This window comes from Antedon mediterranea, chromosome 10 (assembly GCF_964355755.1).
Source record: "Antedon mediterranea chromosome 10, ecAntMedi1.1, whole genome shotgun sequence".
Lineage (NCBI taxonomy): Eukaryota > Metazoa > Echinodermata > Crinoidea > Comatulida > Antedonidae > Antedon > Antedon mediterranea.
The window spans coordinates 2,664,705-2,682,135 of record NC_092679.1 but is presented as its reverse complement, the minus strand read 5'-3'; the positions used below and the strand labels follow the sequence as shown (position 1 = coordinate 2,682,135).

The following is a 17,431-nucleotide window of genomic DNA, read 5'->3' as shown; positions in this document are numbered from 1 at the left end:
TATACTGTAGTTATTAAAATGTGATATAGATCATCTTGCTAAAATAAAAAACTTCGAACTGGTTTTATCTGGTTTTGCAATTTACATAATTATTTTTATTGGTGTATAATATCTAGTATAGAATATTTTTTCACAACTTTCACAAAAATAAAACACACGTCTTAGACGGAAAGGGAAATAGACAGTTTGTCATAATTTCCTTCAATGTCAATCATTTTTCATTAAAACATTATTCTTCTTCCGTTTGTATTTGAAGCCAGGACATTAATGACTTTACTGCCAAATTTGATATACAGACAAATTTATGTCATTTTTGCTATTTCCTTTGCTGATTGGCCTACAGTAATTAATGGTAAACCAAATTTGGAAATACCCAACATGCTTTTAAACATGAAATTAACATTGATTATGTTGAAAACGGTATGACACACTATTCCCTGGTTATTTTAAGATCAAATAATGTAATGTAATTTTAGCGATATTTAGGGTCTTTGACTATTTAAAAAAATATATATTGCTACTACTAGTATAAAACATGTATACTTTTTTTACTATTAAATTATATATACCCATTAACAATAGTAATTTAACAATTTAATTAAAAGGCAGTATAAGTCTAAAAGAAAAACACATTACTTTATCTCCTGAACAGAATAAACGATTTAAACTGGATATAATATAATTATAGATAGGGTTATTTTTGTAAAAAAAAAAGAAGTATTATCATGGTATTTATATAGCAATTCCTACAAGTCTCAATCAATAGCATTCACATTTTCTAGAATTTTCATGCAAAAACTGTATTACTGTAATTGTTGTTTAAAAATATCACCTATGTAATGACGTGTGTTTTGGTGGTTACATGACGTTGCGACATTGTGACGTAATTATTTGCAATAACTAAATCGATCCTTGATGTTGACAATAATATATGATGACGTCATGTTTAATACAAACGTTCCTTGATCCAACACGTTTCCACCAACGTCCGGCGGATAAAATTTGCATAATCACATAACATTCCGCCAAGGCGTAGCCAATTTATTTGCATTATTATTTTATTACCTAATATTTATTATAACAATTTAATAACAAAATAAGTCATATTTGTTTAGAGTCATAAAACTAACTGAAAATGTTTGTAAGTTTGGTAAAATTTTACCGTGTGGTGAACTATTTGATTAGTCGGATGGATACGGTAGTGATAGGGTAGACGCTACTATATAAAGGAGTGGGCGATTAGAAAGCGTCATGTTAACGTTGTTAGGATTCGTTGAATATGCTTGTGTTTAGTTGTGGTCTGGAAACGCATTCATTGTTGTCTGATTCTTTTCGTAGTCGTCTAAAAACTGTGAGCTCGTTGTGATATTAGATCATATTTTTCATTAATTCTTATAAAGTAATATGTAAATATTAATCTTATAGCAAGTAATTAGTTAAATAATTAGTTTTAGGCAGTAAATTTAATCGTTTTTGTGGGATGAAGATTCTGAAGTTCAAAATGGCGTCGAGTGGTATCTTTACCATCTGTAGACCAGTTTTGCTTTATTTTGTTGGCTCTTGAGATATGTAGGATTATGTGCTGTCGCATTTTAGCAACTTCATGGAGAAATTGTTGGAACTGAAAGAGAAAATAGTGGTTATTTTTTGAAGATGAAATTGTGTCTGCAATGTCCATGGGCATGATTTGTTCCATCCTATTTTTTGTTGCCGAATAATGAATTGATTTTATTGAAGTAACGTTTTCTTTTGATTGCAAATCGACGAAGAACATTCCCAATGTATTGACAGGTAAATTAACAACGAAGTCTGTTGTTTTTCAAATTGTATTTCGATTTAGCCTAAATTGTGTTTTTTTATCAGTGTATTTTGAATATTTAAAAGGCATGGTAGTAGCCTAACCTGTTTATATGCTTGGTTTTTTGTCGCCTAAGGCTAATCTAGGAGGCCTACATACAGTATAATAACTGTTTTTTTAGGCCCAGGCCCTAGTTTATTTTCATCTGTAACATTGAACATATTTTTTTATTTAATGTAATCCTACAATTGATAAGAACCGTGGATGTGACAAAAATAATTGAAATTGTTCTAGTTGGATAAAAATCGTACAGTGTTACTATTATAATCTTTCATTTTTTATTTAGGAATTTCCAATAACCAGTGGGCCAAGAACGCGAGAAGCAGATATTTTAATAATTTATAATTGGAGGATTCAACTATTTACCCTAAGGACAGTACAGTAGCCTTTACAGAAAACCTACTAGTCAATCGAAGTTTAAATCATAATGTATAGAGTAATGTAACATTTTTTATTACGGGTTCGGGGGGTTATAACCAATTTCTTTTACCTTAGTTGTAGGTAGTTGACAAGTGTCATGAACATGGAAGAAGATTCAATAGTTTAAAGATAAGTCTCGAAAATGAATTTTACATAGATTTAAAAATAAGTTTCCGTTATTATTGCGTGTAATTTTGTAAATGGGTGGGGTGGGCGAATAACATCTTTGTTTTCCCCTTGTAGATGATTTGTCACAGCTTTTTAACCCGGAAAGAAGGCGCTTTAAAAAATTCGTCGGAAACCGGTTTAGTTAGAACCTATACCATAGAGAGAGGGAGTGTCTAAATTGTATGACTCGTCTATTATACCCCTAAATGGAAAGTACTGATACTCAATTGGAACATTTAAAAACATCTGGTTAAGTTTTGGATATTGGGTAAGAGAAGTAGAGCTAATTGTAATATCGATATTGTTTGTCATAAAGTATATTGGGGAGGGTGGGGAAAAATCTGTTTTTTTATCTATTTAGGATATCCCACCAGTGGAAAATATTGCCAAGCTAGCTAGCTGCAACATTAGCCTTTTTAGTCGAGATTCCTGCAAGTCATGGTTGTCAGGGGTGATTCAGCAGGTACTAAGTGTGAACGGCCTTACAAATTCAGCAGGTTACCGAGCCTAGCAGCCCATGTTTTCGGACAAGTTCACCAATCTTTCAAAACAAGTGTACCAACCTTTTCAAAACAAGTGTACCAACCTTTTCAAAACAAGTGTACCAACCTTTTCAAAACAAGTGTACCAACCTTTTCAAAACAAGTGTACCAACCTTTTCGTGTACCAACCTTTTCAAAACAAGTGTACCAACCTTTTCGTGTACCAACCTTTTCAAAACAAGTGTACCAATCTTTAAACAAGTTACCGGTCTTTCTGGAAAAGCTTACCAATCCATGCGTACCGATATTTCAAACAAGTTGACCAATCTGGATTCTTCTCAAACATAAGTATCTTGGTTGTTTATTTTTTTTTCTACTTCAAATTCCTGACTATTAAATCGTAACTAAATTGGTTTTCACCGTGGCTAATTACCGGCATGACATCCCACGTGGTAAGAGTCTTAATTCAGATAACATAATTTATGTCGCAAAGAAGAAATTAAAATAATTGATAAGAACCAGAGAACTATAGTCATATGTTTTATTAATTGGAAGTTAATTTGTTTTATGTATTTTGGTGCATGCAAGAGGCATGTTTTTTGTGTTAAATTTTGTACAGTAGAGTAAATGTTAACAAAGAAAGGGTTGGTTGTTGGGGTAGTGGGTTGGTTCTTTTTTTTCTATCTTCCGATTTCTACTATTCAGGTCGTTGATAGTAGCGGTCATCGTGTTTCCTTGTATTGTTAAACAGCTTGTACCTTATTCTGACCAAGTAAACTTTACGTGAATGAAAAGTTTTCAAGATAAAAGCCGGGCGAGTCGAGTAAACGTTGTTGCGTAAGCCAAAAGATAATGTATGTATCTACAGTTTCAAACCGAATGGTGAAAATTGGGATGTGGGGAGCTAGTTTTCTTTTTTATCTCCATTTTGATATTAGGTTAAAAAAAAACCCTCTCATTGAAGTTTGTAAAAGAGACCTTGGGTGTGTTGGAAACAGTGTGAAGATATCAATCAAGTCTACAAACTAAATGCGCGAGTGTACAGTACATAGATTTCAAGTAAGCCTTGGATTGGAGTTTGTGCATGTTTTTGTTTTCGTAGTGAATCTTTGAGGGAGGGTGGGGAACAATGATTTTTGTCTGTTCTTTTTTAAATAGCTTCTAGTGAAGAATTTGTTCAAGTTACAAGAGCATTTGAATCTGCTACTCTATCAATCTGCCATAAAATGGTTTACCAAGCTTCTCGGGATGCAAATGGTTAACGGTCGCAGTTTGGTTTTTTTTCTCTTTGTATTTTCTACAGGTTCCAACTCCTGCCATTCAAGTTTGAAACTGTTCCTAAAACCAGTAGGTTATTTTTTAAAAAGGCATAAAATTTGGGTTGAACTTTACTCGAGAGGGTTGGCTGTTGGGAAAATGGGTTGGTTGTGTTTGTTTCTTGTCTAGGTTTGGATATTTCATCTTCGTAGGAAGAAAGTCTTGTGTTGCTTACAGAAATAGTAAAGTGTGAAGGGGAAAAAAGGCAAGTGTGCCCACCCAGTAGCATAAGATATGTACTGTATTAAGTAAAATGGATTTGTTTAATTTAAAGTTTCATAAAATGAGGGTTGGCTGTTGGGAAGTGGGTTGGTTCCTTTTTTCTCTTTTTCCAGTGTTATTTAGATTTGAATTTCAAGTTGAATACACTTAAACATGTCGTCCACACCGGCTTTGGAAAACTTGATGAGTTTGTGTGCGAGTGATTCCATTAAGCAAGATCTTTTAACAAGTTCATAGATTAGAAGTATCAAGTAAGCCTCAAGTTTGCAAATTAGATGGTTTTTCAAGTTTAATTGTTGTCGAAGCATCGGGGAGGGCGGGAGACAATTATATGTCTTTGTTTTCATAGAGATGTACCCATTGCAGCAGTGTAGTAGTACCTATTGCAAGATTAACTTTTCTGATGTTGGAATGGTGTATTAGGATGAGGTGTTGATTGTAGTGGGACCCAAGAAGACTTGTTTGTTTTGTTTGTTTGTTTGTTTTTTCTTTCCCATATTATCTACAGGTTTTCAATATCCATGCAAATTTGAAATTATCAACAGTAACAGTTATTCATTAATACTGTACATCAACACAAGGGAAATGGGTTTGGGGAATATTTTTTTTATATTTTTGTCGCTATACAGGTTGAACTTTATGTCGTCTGTAAAACCGCTATCTTGGTAATGATTAAGAAAGTTCTGAACATCCAAGTCTCCTCAAGTTCAGGTTTTTCAAGTAAGGTTCAAAGGAAGTCGATAGATGTGATTTGTCTAGTTGTTTTTCGTTGTTTGTGATGGGGTGGGGAGCGTAATAAAATGATTATCTTTTATCTCGGTAGCATTTTCATAACAAATTATTTTCTCAACGTACAAAAAGCTTCGACACCGCTTAATACTAAATTGCAAGAAAGTGAGCGAGTACTACGGTATGGAAAAGTAGGAATTATGATAGAAGATTCGCAAGTAGTGTTGCAAGTAGGAATAGGTCGTTTTAAATTACGTATTCGCCAGTAAATATTTTGTATTTAAACATAACCATGGGTAGGCTGTTGGGGATGTGGGTTTTTTTCTCAAAATTTTACAGATCTAAGTCGTTGAGCGATTACGTCCCTGGAGTATTAAACGAAACATGAGGTGTGGTGTTGTATAAGTTGGCTATCATTGGGAAATCATTGGAAATTGAGAAGACTCTGTTCTGAAGTCGTCGTTTGGTTCTAGGAGATATCGCCGTGTTTTTTTTTTTTCTTTCCCTTTCCTTTTTATCTTGTGTTTACACAGGTTTCAAAATGCAAGTGTTGCGGTAGTTTGTCAGTTTTACGCGTTATAGTCGTAGTTCAAGAAGAACAATCCATAATGAAAGGTATATGCATGAATTGTTTCAACTTGCATAAAGGTAACATTTTGTAATGTACTGTATTTAGCATAAAATGTTGTGCAATAACGGGGTTGGGAGTGTAAAAAACGGGTTGGTTTCTGTTAGTTTCTCCATATAGGTTTGTGGACAGTTGCATACAACGAATTGAAAAAGAACCAAGTTGATGTGGCACAGATATTTCACATTTTGTATGTAAGCAAACTTGTATGTTTTCATCCTAACCATTGAAAGTGTTGTAAATATTTTGGGAGAGGGAGTTTGTATTTTTTTATATCCTACAGGACAAAATCGTAATCAAACCGGCATTTCTATCGGTGTATGAATTCGTAAATAAACGCAGACGCAAAAAGGTATATGTAATGATAAATTGTTTAATTTACTATGTTAATGCTACCATATTGGTTTCGTTAGTAATTTGTAAGAACTCTAATGGGGTTGGCTGTAGGGTACGTGGGTGGAATTTTTTTATATTTGTGTTATGTAGGTTAACAAGATTTAATGGTGCGAGAAAGATATTCTTCAGAGATTATCAAGACCTATTATTTTTGGTGAATTTCTCCTCTCTTTGGAGCTTACTACAGCTTTGTTAAATAAAAGCGATGACCAATTTATTGTTGGTGTTTGTCAGAAATAAACGCGGATGAAAAAAGGTATACTGTATTTTACTTACTAGTTTGAACATATATATTGGTTTTGTCAGTAATTTGTAAGAATTTTAATGGGGTTGGCTGTAGGGAATGTGGGTGGAATCTTTTTGTATTTGTGTTATGTAGGTTGCCAAGGGTTTATGGTTTTGAGCAAGACATTTTCAGTGATTTTCAAGCGTTTGATTTCCATAACTGTGAGTTTTCCCCTTCAAACAAATACTTCGTGTTTTTTTTTTCGTGCGTGTATATAAAAACAGTAGTTTGTATTTACCAAAAGAACTTTTGTATTGTATATCATAATCTTGGATAGAACCTATAATTTGCACAATGTGTTTTAATTTCATGGTTTCTTGATTTTCAATTTAATTTAGTGTTTGTTTTACCATAAACTTGTTGCATGAGGGGTGGGCTTGTTTTAGTTCATTTTTGCTCTTCAGGTGACAAAACCTGCCTGTCTGTGCTGTTAGAAAATGACATTTCCACCACCTACTGCCAGATATATCTATCTACACATTGTATAACTCTATAGTCAAAAGAACCAAGCACATTTGAAGCTTTCTTCCATCACTACTACTACTACTACTATCGCAAACTAACATGAGTATCAACTGTGAGTTGCTTGTACTTTTAGTTCTTAATCATCTACCTTTTTAACGATTTATGGCTTTAGGTGTTACAACACTGAACATTTTGTTTAATTACATTGGCCGATTACTTTCTGAAAAGCGTTGCTAGTTTTGCAAAAAACATTGTATCATTTGCGTGTGTTTATTTTTTGTTTTCATCCTAAATTAACCCAACCTTTTGGTTACTGCTTTAGATAATAACTCGTTTTTCATTTTGTTAGCACTGTATTTGATATACATATCATTGGGTGTATGCGGAGGGATTTTGTTTCTTATTCTGTACTTCCAGATAATAACACTATATGTTTGAACAATCTACTATAATACAATTAGCTTTGCGATGTCTTCTCACAGCATTGCTGTAGAATCCGATAAGGATAGCACCACTGTATATATTTCAAATGGTTTCTTCTTAATAATAACAGGTATGATAATCGTTTGTAATAACCGCTAAACAATTGTATCCTTGTGTTCGCATGGATTAATAATTATTTATTATTGTCACAAGATCAGCATGAAATCAATCGTATAGGGGGGTTTGGGGCAAACTATACTTTTCTGCTCACTTTTCAGAAATCAAAAGCATTGTATCGCTGACTGCACTTCATGTATCATTTAGTAGTGGCAAGATGTGTTCATTTTTAGCAGCAGTAGAGCAAGCATTTGGTTTGGATTTGTGTGCATATTTGTTTTATTTATTTGGACTAAAGTGAGCATTGGTAAAATGCATGAAGAAGTTTGAACTTGTGGTAAACCTCAATGTAAGAAGTAAAAGCCTGAATTGGCGGAGGGAAAGTATTTTGGAAGCTACTACCCGTGCTACCTTGCTTAGAAATGGGGAGTGGGATTTGCAGCCTTTTTAGCAGTGTATGTTAAGGATCTGTGAAATGATTGGGACTTGTACACATTATGAACTTGGTTGAAAAAAAGAAGCAAGAAATCTTGCAGATTGGGGAAAAATTGCTAGGGACATTACTTGATTAAAGAAAGAAGCGAGAAATCTGGTAGATGTTGGCAAAATTTCTAGGGACATAACTTGATTGAAAAAAGAAGTGAGAAATCTTAACAGATGTGGGCAAAATTTCTAGGGACATAACTTGATTGGGAAAAAGAAGTTAGAAATCTGGCAGATCTGGGCAAAATTGATAGGGACATAAACACAGGCGTGTAAAGAATAATTTGAAGAAGTTGAAATTTAAGAAATGGTGTTATAAAAGTTATATTCTGAACATTTTTATTGGTTAGTATAAAAGATAAGTATATACAGTAATTTGATTGCCATACATTGTCATATGCAACATGCTTTCTTGTGTGTGTTTTTTGTTTGTTTCCCCTTCATTTTCAGACTTGTAACAAAACAGTGACTTAGCTGGGGTAACTAGGTATAGAATCGGTATCAAGATAGGAGTATGGTGAATTGTCGTTTTTCTCTTGACTACTTGTGTGCTTCCCTATGCTGTAAAGTTTCATGTACGCGCAAAGTAAATGGTTATCGAGTACCGTGAGTGATACTAGTGAAAAAGCAGTATTTTTTTGTTTACAAATATACCTTGTGTGTTTTGTTTTTCTCGTAACATAGTTCAGTTTCAGGTTTCTTGGCAAAAAAAAAATTGGATTGGTGTAATGGTTAATGGTACTAGAATGGTTTTGGAAAGTAGTGACATCCCAAACATGGCCTTGTAGTGTTGAGTGGTTGGAATGGGGAACTGTACTTGAGACGAGACCAATGATTCCAATGGGAGGAGGGCAAAGAACGTGTAGACAAAGATAACAGGGACCACCCAGTGTGTTGTGAAAAGACCAGGGACTACTTTACCATAAGGGACCAACTTCTTGGGCGTTGCAGTATTTTAGGACTCAGGGACCACTATCCGGCATTTAAGGGACCAGCTTCTTCCGGTGTTGCGGTAGTTAAGGAGGGACAAGCTTCTTCAGGTGTTGCGGTAGTTTAAGAGGGACCAGCTTCTTCAGGTGTTGCGGTAGTTTAGGAGGGACCAGTTTCTTCATGTGTTGCAGTAGTTTAAGAGGGACATGCATCTTGGGAATTGCAGTATTTTAGGAGAACCCATTTTCCAGATGAAATGATCGTATTAGGTGTCAATATTAGGACAATGGTATTCTTCAAGGAGTTGATCATTAAAACCAGACCAACATATCACAGGGACCAGACTATGCCATCATAATCAAACAAGAAACCGCCCATAATTCTTAATATAGGAAAATACCAAATATGGTTGGGGGAGCAGACATTCAAGTCACATCAACATGCAAGGGACCAAAATCATTGTTAATATTGTGAATAGCCACTTCTTTGTAAATACAGTAATTGTAAAATATTTATACAAAATTTTGTAGAAATTGCACCGATAATTGTTGTATACATATTGTGTAGGTTTGCCTCGTTGTCGGTCGGTAGATTACTGGTATATAAAACATGTTTAAAATGCATTAATTTACGGTAATTTAAAAACAAATACAGATATGCATGAAGGTTTACGCCGTAACTATACATGTTAAAAGAAAATGAATAGTTTCTATAGCCACATCTTTTTAAACGATTGTAAAATATTTAAATTTTGTAGAAATTGTACTGATTAATTGTTGTGTACGTATTTTGTATGGTTGTCGGTCGGTAGATTACGTTATAAACAAAATACGGGTATATAAAACAAGTTTTAAATGCATTAATTTACATTAATTTAAAAACAAGTACAGATGCACAAAGGTTTACGGTTTTGTAAATATACATATACATATATATATAGAAAAAATGGTTAACTTACTTGCTTAAAAATTACAATTATTTTTTTGAAACTTAACCAATAAATCAAATAAAGTAATAACAATTTTTAATTAATCTGAAATAGAAATTAAACACACTGTAACAGGTAATAAACGGACAAACGCAAAATAACATAACATAATTAGTAATTGACCAAAAATAAAAATTAAACATGCTGTACAGGTAATAAATGAAAATGTTCGAAAAAAGATTAATACAAGTTGTTCATAATAAAGTTGAAACTATAAAAAATAAATATTATAACAATAAAATATAATATAAAAAATGATCTGTTAAAATTGAATTATAAATACAAATCTATAGTAAAATGTTTAGCCTTAGAAATAGTATCGTGTGATGAAATTAAGGTGTTTCATCGTTGTAAAATCTAAAAAATAAATACAGTATGTTGAAACCTAAAAATTGAATATGTTGTGAATATTAGACACACAAAAAGTAAGAATTTGTTAAATCTAAAAATTGAATATGTTGTGAATATTAGACACACAAAAAGTAAGAATTTGTAAAATCTAAAAATTGAATATATACAAAAGTAAAAAGGTATATTATGGTTTAGCAATTACTATCACTGTCGCATGTATTTTTAAATAATATTTATCATGTAGAATCACTTGAGCTATAAATTGTATTATTTTATATAGTTACAAAATGTTTATTGATTTACAATTACAATTTAAAAATGTACACAAATCTAGTACAAATTATATAAATATATTCATACCAATTTTGTTAATTACATCTAAATGTTTACAAAAAAGTAAACATTTAATCTCGACAAAAAATAATTTTATAATTTTTAAATGTTATCAATTTAAACTTGTAATATTTGTTGTAAAACTTTATTCATTAGCTCTTTTATTTTTAATATATTGTACAAAGGTTTTTTTATTCTGTTAATGAACATCAATTTGATTTACAATAGTCTAGTAGGTATACACCTATTTTCATTTCAGTAACATAAACTTAAGGTTTATTTGTACACAAAATTCTATAACTAATAACATGCGTTTAAAATACAAATAATTTAAAGAAAGTATCCTAAATTTTTTTAAATAAATATATTTATGTGCACTTTACAAAACTAAAATTCTAAAGTTTGTTTAATTACTTCAGCTGCGAAATATGAATATCAAACTGAAAATATGTTGTAAAATTTCAGTATCTAAAAAAATCCTTTTTGTATTTTCTTTTAATTTATATAAAATAACAACAATAACATTTATTTCAAAATATGAATTTTAAATAATACAAGTTTTCAAAATACAAAAATATTTTGGTAAATATATTTATGTGCACTTACAAAAATAAATGTAGAAGTTCTAATAGTCATTGAATAACTTTAGCTGCGAAATATTAGTATATAACTGAAAATATGTTTTAAACTTTCTGTAAAAAGTACTCCATTTTATACAATATCTTTATTTCAAAATATGAATTTTAAATACAAATAAATTATACTGTATATAATTCTAAAGGTTAATAATAATATTTAAGGTTATGTAAAGTAGAAATTCTATAACTTTGACAACATAAGTTTTAATGTAAAATTCCTGATTATTAATAGTCTTGATACATGTATTGCGAATTGTTTAATATTTATCTTCACTAAATGAAAATGAAACATTCAGACCTTTTTAATGTTGTAAATTGTACACAACAAAATGTCAAATCATTATTTCATTTCAAAAATTAATTTTTTTTACAAATTGTAAATATTTGAACAAAAGATTATAGAATATCAATTGTGATTAATAACACTGGTTTGTAATGTGAAAAAAAGTATTGTTGAAAATTGTGCAAGTAACAATTTCGGTTTTTACCGGTATTTCAGAAACATTTAATTAATATTGTACGGACAAATAGTAGTTATGACTTAACACTGGCTGGAAGTGTAAAAAAAACCATTCTAGAAAAAAAAAGATATTTTATTCGTAATAATTGATAATTAATTTCATGTAGTTAGCAATTCAACAACTAATAACACAAGTTAGTAATGTAAAGAAATGGTATTAAATGGTTTTATTTTATTCACTAGTTTATATCTAATTTAAAAGGTTCACAAATTCTTTAGCCATTTCAAAATCTGAAATTATATTTTCAAAATGTAAAAAGAGCATAATCCAGGTATAAAATTTCATTTTATTCTAAATCAGTTAAAAGCAAGGTTTGATCGATAGTAAATTATATCATTAAACAGTAGTAATTGTTAAATGTAAATTTAAAACTGATTTTTATTCATCGAAAACTAAATTTCTAAAAAAATTATCCCTAATTTAACTAAAGATTTTATTGTGAAAATTACACATTCTTTTTCCAAAAAATGTTATGCATAATGTATTTCAGAAAAATAATTTGTAAAGTTATGGACATTGTCACATTGAATTGTCAATACTAAATATATATATTTTTTCATGGTTTAATATAATGTAAATTAGTAAAAAGCTTGAGATATTCTTGTAAGCATATTTCTAAATTTGTTCGGAACACATTCTGTAAAACTTGATAGGAAGAGCGGACCCCGCTTCCCGGTGGGGCCTTATAGGCGCCTGTCTAGATTTTTATTTAGATTTCTGTTAGGTTGTAATGGATGCTAGAAGGTGAGAAAACACCTTAGCTGGTCAGAGCATTTGGGAAATCGCACCTCCCCCTCCTTACAAAAAAAAATTTGGCGCCAAAGGAGTTAGGGTTGGGTGTCCGGCTCGCAGCATTGTCTAGCATCCTTTAAATTGTAATAATTTATTGAACAAAATATAAAACAAATATAATAGAAAACAAAAATATTACACAAGAAAAAAAAAACATGTATTTCGAATTTTTAAAAAAGAAATAAATGTCAAAACTTGGCGCTAAAAAGTATTAGGTTGTTGTTGTTTTATTAAAAGTCGACTGACTTGACGACGAATAGAACAGACCAAACATTGACGACGACATGGTGAAGAGATACAAATTTCCAGTTCCAGCAAGTTGCATGAAAATATTTGCAAGTTTGAAGATACATTTGATGCAGGGATGTCCACTGAGGCGGTACAACCAGAATTTGCATGTCATTCATTGGTTTTCTCGCATTTCAATGCCTAGTCATCTTCTGAAATTTAATTAATAAAAGTACTCTAGAATAGTGTTATAAAATTGTATTCCTGAATTTTCATTGGAAAGTTAATACTGTATTCCTGTTCAACTAAATCCAATCGACCATTGATTGGAGCATAGCTGCGTAGAGCGTCGTGAAAACGAAACATTGATGTTGGACCGGAACAGGTGTGAAAGACCCTTTAGCGATTGAATACACAAGTCCAGTATGGGGAACCGGACTACCCAAATTAACCAATTACAACGGACACAATGTTTTATTGTATTAGAAGCCATGCTTCCTCCCGAATCATTACATGTCGAATTTAAAACACTGCATGATTTAAATCTCTTTCACACCTGCTTCAGTCCGGCTCCAGCAAATAAAATTGAACCCCAATGTTTTGTTCTCTTGAAGCTTAATGTGGCTGTCAATTGCTATACAAGTTTATTCATTTCATAGGAGAAAGTAGAGTTAGTTGTTTAATGAACTTTTTCCCACCTCATGAACGTTTATGAATATACTTCTGATTGCACAAATAAATGACACTTAAGCTCTACCAAACTATATGCTGCTTTATGTGATGTGCTCATATGGGCATGATGATGTCATATTACTACTATATTTGGGCACATCATATTTGTTATCGCATAAAGTTTGATAGTGTAGAAACAAAAATGGACACATAACACAAAGTATAATCATTTTCTATCTTTATTCATCCTCAGCAGCTGTATATTGCACCTATAAAAAGCACTAGCACAAATTGAAAATACACTATTTAATAGTAATACCATGATTGTCCTCACGCCTTTGCATGCATCGCACCCGAAAAGTGGTCACGATTTTGTTTTGTAAAAGCGTTTTCAATTCTGAAAGTAAATGCATTCTTTAACGTGGTTATACTGTATATTTTCACATGATGGCAGATGATCATGTGACTGTACGTGCTAGCTCTTTAAATATATTATTTCTACTATGCCTAATATACTACACTAACAAGTTCACAGAGAGTTGTCATGGACAATACATGGCTTGCGTTGCATTCCGTAGGCTTTCCCTACTGTCTTCGTTGCTACCATCATCCGACCCATTCCCGTGAATCATCGTATCTAACCCTACAATGCCTTTCTGCGAGGGCAGCATACCATGTACGTCACTAGACAGCTTGTGTGTGCCAACCATATCTCCAGTAACGTGAATATTGTGCGATATATTTTGGTCCAGTTCCGACTGTAAAAGATCGTTCCCATACACCATGTCTTCTCGTGAAACAGACTGATGATCAAGATGACCAGAGTTGCTGATGGTCACACTAGTATGAGGTTCAGATAAAACCACAACGGCTCCATTCGAAGACGAGGACACTGTTTCAGCATGGCTCAAACCTATAAAAACAACCAAGAAATTGAATAGAAATCGCTCAAAATGTTGGTGTGGGCATATACACAGTAATTGTACAGTACATAGACTTACTTGTATAAGAAATATGACCCTGTAATTCTACTAGACTATCGCCCATGAGGGTCTTGCTGACCAATGATGAGCCAATGTCTGTCGCCGAGTTGGCATGCTTGCGTTTCATGTGAGTGTTCCTGCTTCCAATCTGTGTAAACAATTTATCACAAACTTCGCATTTGTATGGTTTTTCACCTGAAAAAATATAAAAATAACAAAAATATAACCTTTTATCATTCATCTCATGCCATTATTTGTACCATTACACTCGTAAACATTCACTATTTGTATACTATGAATCAAAATGTCTGATCTATTCAATCTTTTCAATTTCTACTTACCAGTGTGGGTCAACATGTGCTTTCTGAGACTTGACCTCTCAGTGAACTGAACTGAACATCCGGTCATATTGCATACAAATGGTTTTTCACCTATTTGAATAATATAGACGAAAACAAAATCTTTATGAATTGTTTGCCAGTCAATATGTGTTATTTAAAGATACAGTACCACTTTCCTTTCAGGACACACCTAAAGGGGACAACTTCCTGAAAAATATATGTTTTAACACCAAGACTAAACCTCTATCCAGAGGACACACCTCTTATAAGTTTACCTGTATGAGTCCTAATATGATTACGCAAGTTTCCGGCGGTTGTAAAACTTTTGTTACAGCCTTTTTCCGTACACGAGTATGGCCGCACACCGGTATGCGTACGTTTGTGCACTACCAGTCGCTGCTCTGTGAAGAATGCTTTCCCGCAATTTGGTACATCACATAAATACTGCCTATTGTTACTGGAACAGAGTAAAATATTAATTTATGTTAATTAAAGCAAAAAACAAAACTTTTTCTGTACAATATAGAACATGTTAAAACATTCATTTTAAATGATAAATCACCCAAGTAATAGTCCCAGGGGTCTAAGTACAAAATGTAACCAACTTTAGGGGTGGGATTATGTTTGAATTGCATTAATAAAAATGCCTTGTGTCTGTAGGGGAAAGGAAGGGGAGGACTGGGGGTTATACTTCGTAATATTTCTAAAAAATGTAAAATAAAATGACATACGTATGCGTTTTTAGATGATACTGAAGATGCGTAGGCCAAGAGAAGCGACGTTCACAGTTGGGATAAGAGCATTTTAGCACCTTATTTCCTTTGTGTAACTCCATATGATATTTACGATTTGTTGAAGACTTAAACCCTTTACCGCACTCTTTACAGAGGTAGATTTTTCGGACTAAAATAGAAATTATTTAAACTATTATTCCTTTGTTCTACAATTTTTATATTACTCCAATTTTATTTTTATAGATTTTAAATTTCTACAGACATTATAGGAAAATGGAAATAAAATGGTATTATTATAAAGGATATAGCTATAGTGTTCTTTTTGTTTTGTTTATTTGGTTCTTATATATTTAGGCAGATTGCCAAGGATAATTCATTAGAGGTGGCAATCCTGTTCACAAGACAAACATATCGGAAGATGCTCTACATAAACAAAGTCTTATTACAAGTATTTGAAAGTGGAGTTGTAAATTGTCATTAGAACAATTTCTAACATATGACAGGACTTGAACCCAGGACCCTTGGATTGGTAACCAAGCATCATAACCACCAAGCCACTCCTTAAAACATATATTACCCTTGTTCAATTTATAGGAAAATTCTCCTTATTTGGTGTTCCAAAAGATGGTTTTCGATCCTATACAAACCTTTCTTATCATCTAACAATTCCATGCCAAATGTTCTCGCTATACTCTCCTGTGTAGCGGTGATGAGATTCGCATGCGCCAGTTCTTGTAGGTGTACCATGTGATCAGCAGTCTTCTTCTGATGCTCTTCTAAAGCGTTTGCATCTAAATTGTCTTTCGCAAGGTGATTACTTAAAACATACACAGGAGGCATGTCAAGGAGGGGCGTTTGCGACGGGTTCGGAATGCTGAATAACAAGTAGCTCGGTTGCGAAACAACCATATCATCGGTTGTTTGGTCATTGTTTGATTCGTCCATAATACGCGATTCATGAATAGATGTTTCGCAGATGTCTGTTGTGATTGTTCTGTCTATCTGATCATGTCTAATGTTCAGTAAGCCTTCGTGTATGTTTGTTGTGGCGTTACCATCAGAAAAATCAATTTGAATGTTATCATCGTTCAAGTTGATAACCTTTGGGGCCGTTGACGTAGAAACAGTTTCGTGATGAAGAGAAGAATCTAAGAAATCGACAGACAGACTTGCCGTGTAGGTAGTTTTGGATGTTGCGTCACTGGTCATATTGATGGTCAATTTAAGACATCATCTGCCTATCAAACAATGCAACGAACATATCGATGAATAAATGATATTATTAAGAGAAATTATTAGTAATTATATTATACATACTAAAATCATTAAAAGAAGAAAAAATATCAATTAAACAAATCACTATAAAATTTGTGAGGGGATTTTCATTGACAGCTGACAGAATTATTTATTTTAATAAAATATTGAATCAATTTTAAATTATAATTATTTTACATACTTGACGTAACATACAGTAAACTATTAAATTCACTAACAGTAAAAGGCACAAACCTTATTTTATAGATAACTATATACTTTTAACAACGTGTAAAAATGTCTAGGCCTAAAAACTAATCTGGGAATATACTTACGCCCAACAAAGAGCATCGCTTTCCCACAAAAGACACAAACAAATTAGAAGACAGAGCGTACACAAAGGCCTAGCTAGAAGCCTGGCTAGGATAGGTCTAAGTTCTACTAGGCCTACAAAAAGTACTAGTACGATGTTCTGCAATTTAGATTATTTAGACAATTACACCGGCTAATTTTCTAAAAGAAACAAGAAACTATAGTTTGACAGTAATCCCATTATGATTTCCAACCAGGTTGACAGAAAGACACAAAAAAAACGTTTGGATATTGAAAAATACAAATAGAGATATAGGAGCGACTATGTATGAGCATGCGTAAAAGAAGAAAAGTGTGCTG

At 32.5% G+C, this 17,431-nt stretch overlaps 1 protein-coding gene and 1 long non-coding RNA gene across 4 annotated transcripts; one reads left to right on the top strand and one right to left on the bottom strand.

The window, feature by feature from the left end:
- The first annotated feature begins 1,100 nt into the window (after positions 1 to 1,100).
- On the top strand, positions 1,101 to 12,758 carry LOC140060245 (uncharacterized). Of its 3 annotated transcripts, XR_011847304.1 has the most exons (3): positions 1,257 to 1,351; positions 1,597 to 1,791; positions 2,145 to 12,758. It is a non-coding gene; the product is annotated as an uncharacterized lncRNA (long non-coding RNA). The 3 variants fall into 3 exon arrangements; XR_011847305.1 differs by lacking the exon at positions 1,597 to 1,791 and having other exon boundaries at positions 1,101 to 1,351; XR_011847303.1 differs by having other exon boundaries at positions 1,101 to 1,791.
- An 854-nt stretch (positions 12,759 to 13,612) lies between these two features.
- Positions 13,613 to 17,363, bottom strand: LOC140060204 (uncharacterized). Its single transcript, XM_072106317.1, has 7 exons — positions 17,095 to 17,363; positions 16,153 to 16,743; positions 15,503 to 15,674; positions 15,047 to 15,228; positions 14,772 to 14,861; positions 14,449 to 14,625; positions 13,613 to 14,360 (listed from the first exon to the last, which is right to left on the bottom strand). Exons 2-7 carry the CDS (start codon positions 16,712 to 16,714, stop codon positions 13,990 to 13,992), a joined length of 1,554 nt encoding a protein of 517 aa, XP_071962418.1. The 5' UTR covers positions 16,715 to 16,743; positions 17,095 to 17,363; the 3' UTR covers positions 13,613 to 13,989.
- Between the last annotated feature and the right edge of the window lie 68 nt (positions 17,364 to 17,431).

Bases quoted from the DNA above. Each gene is read 5' to 3' on its own strand.
- LOC140060204 (XM_072106317.1), bottom strand. From the start codon at position 16,714: ATGACCAGTGACGCAACATCCAAAACTACCTACACGGCAAGTCTGTCT. The intron at 15,675-16,152 runs GTTTGTATAGGA...TTTCTATTTTAG, and splicing joins ATTGTTAGATGATAAGAAAG to TCCGAAAAATCTACCTCTGT. The intron at 14,862-15,046 runs GTAAACTTATAA...TTATTCAAATAG, and splicing joins TCATATTAGGACTCATACAG to GTGAAAAACCATTTGTATGC.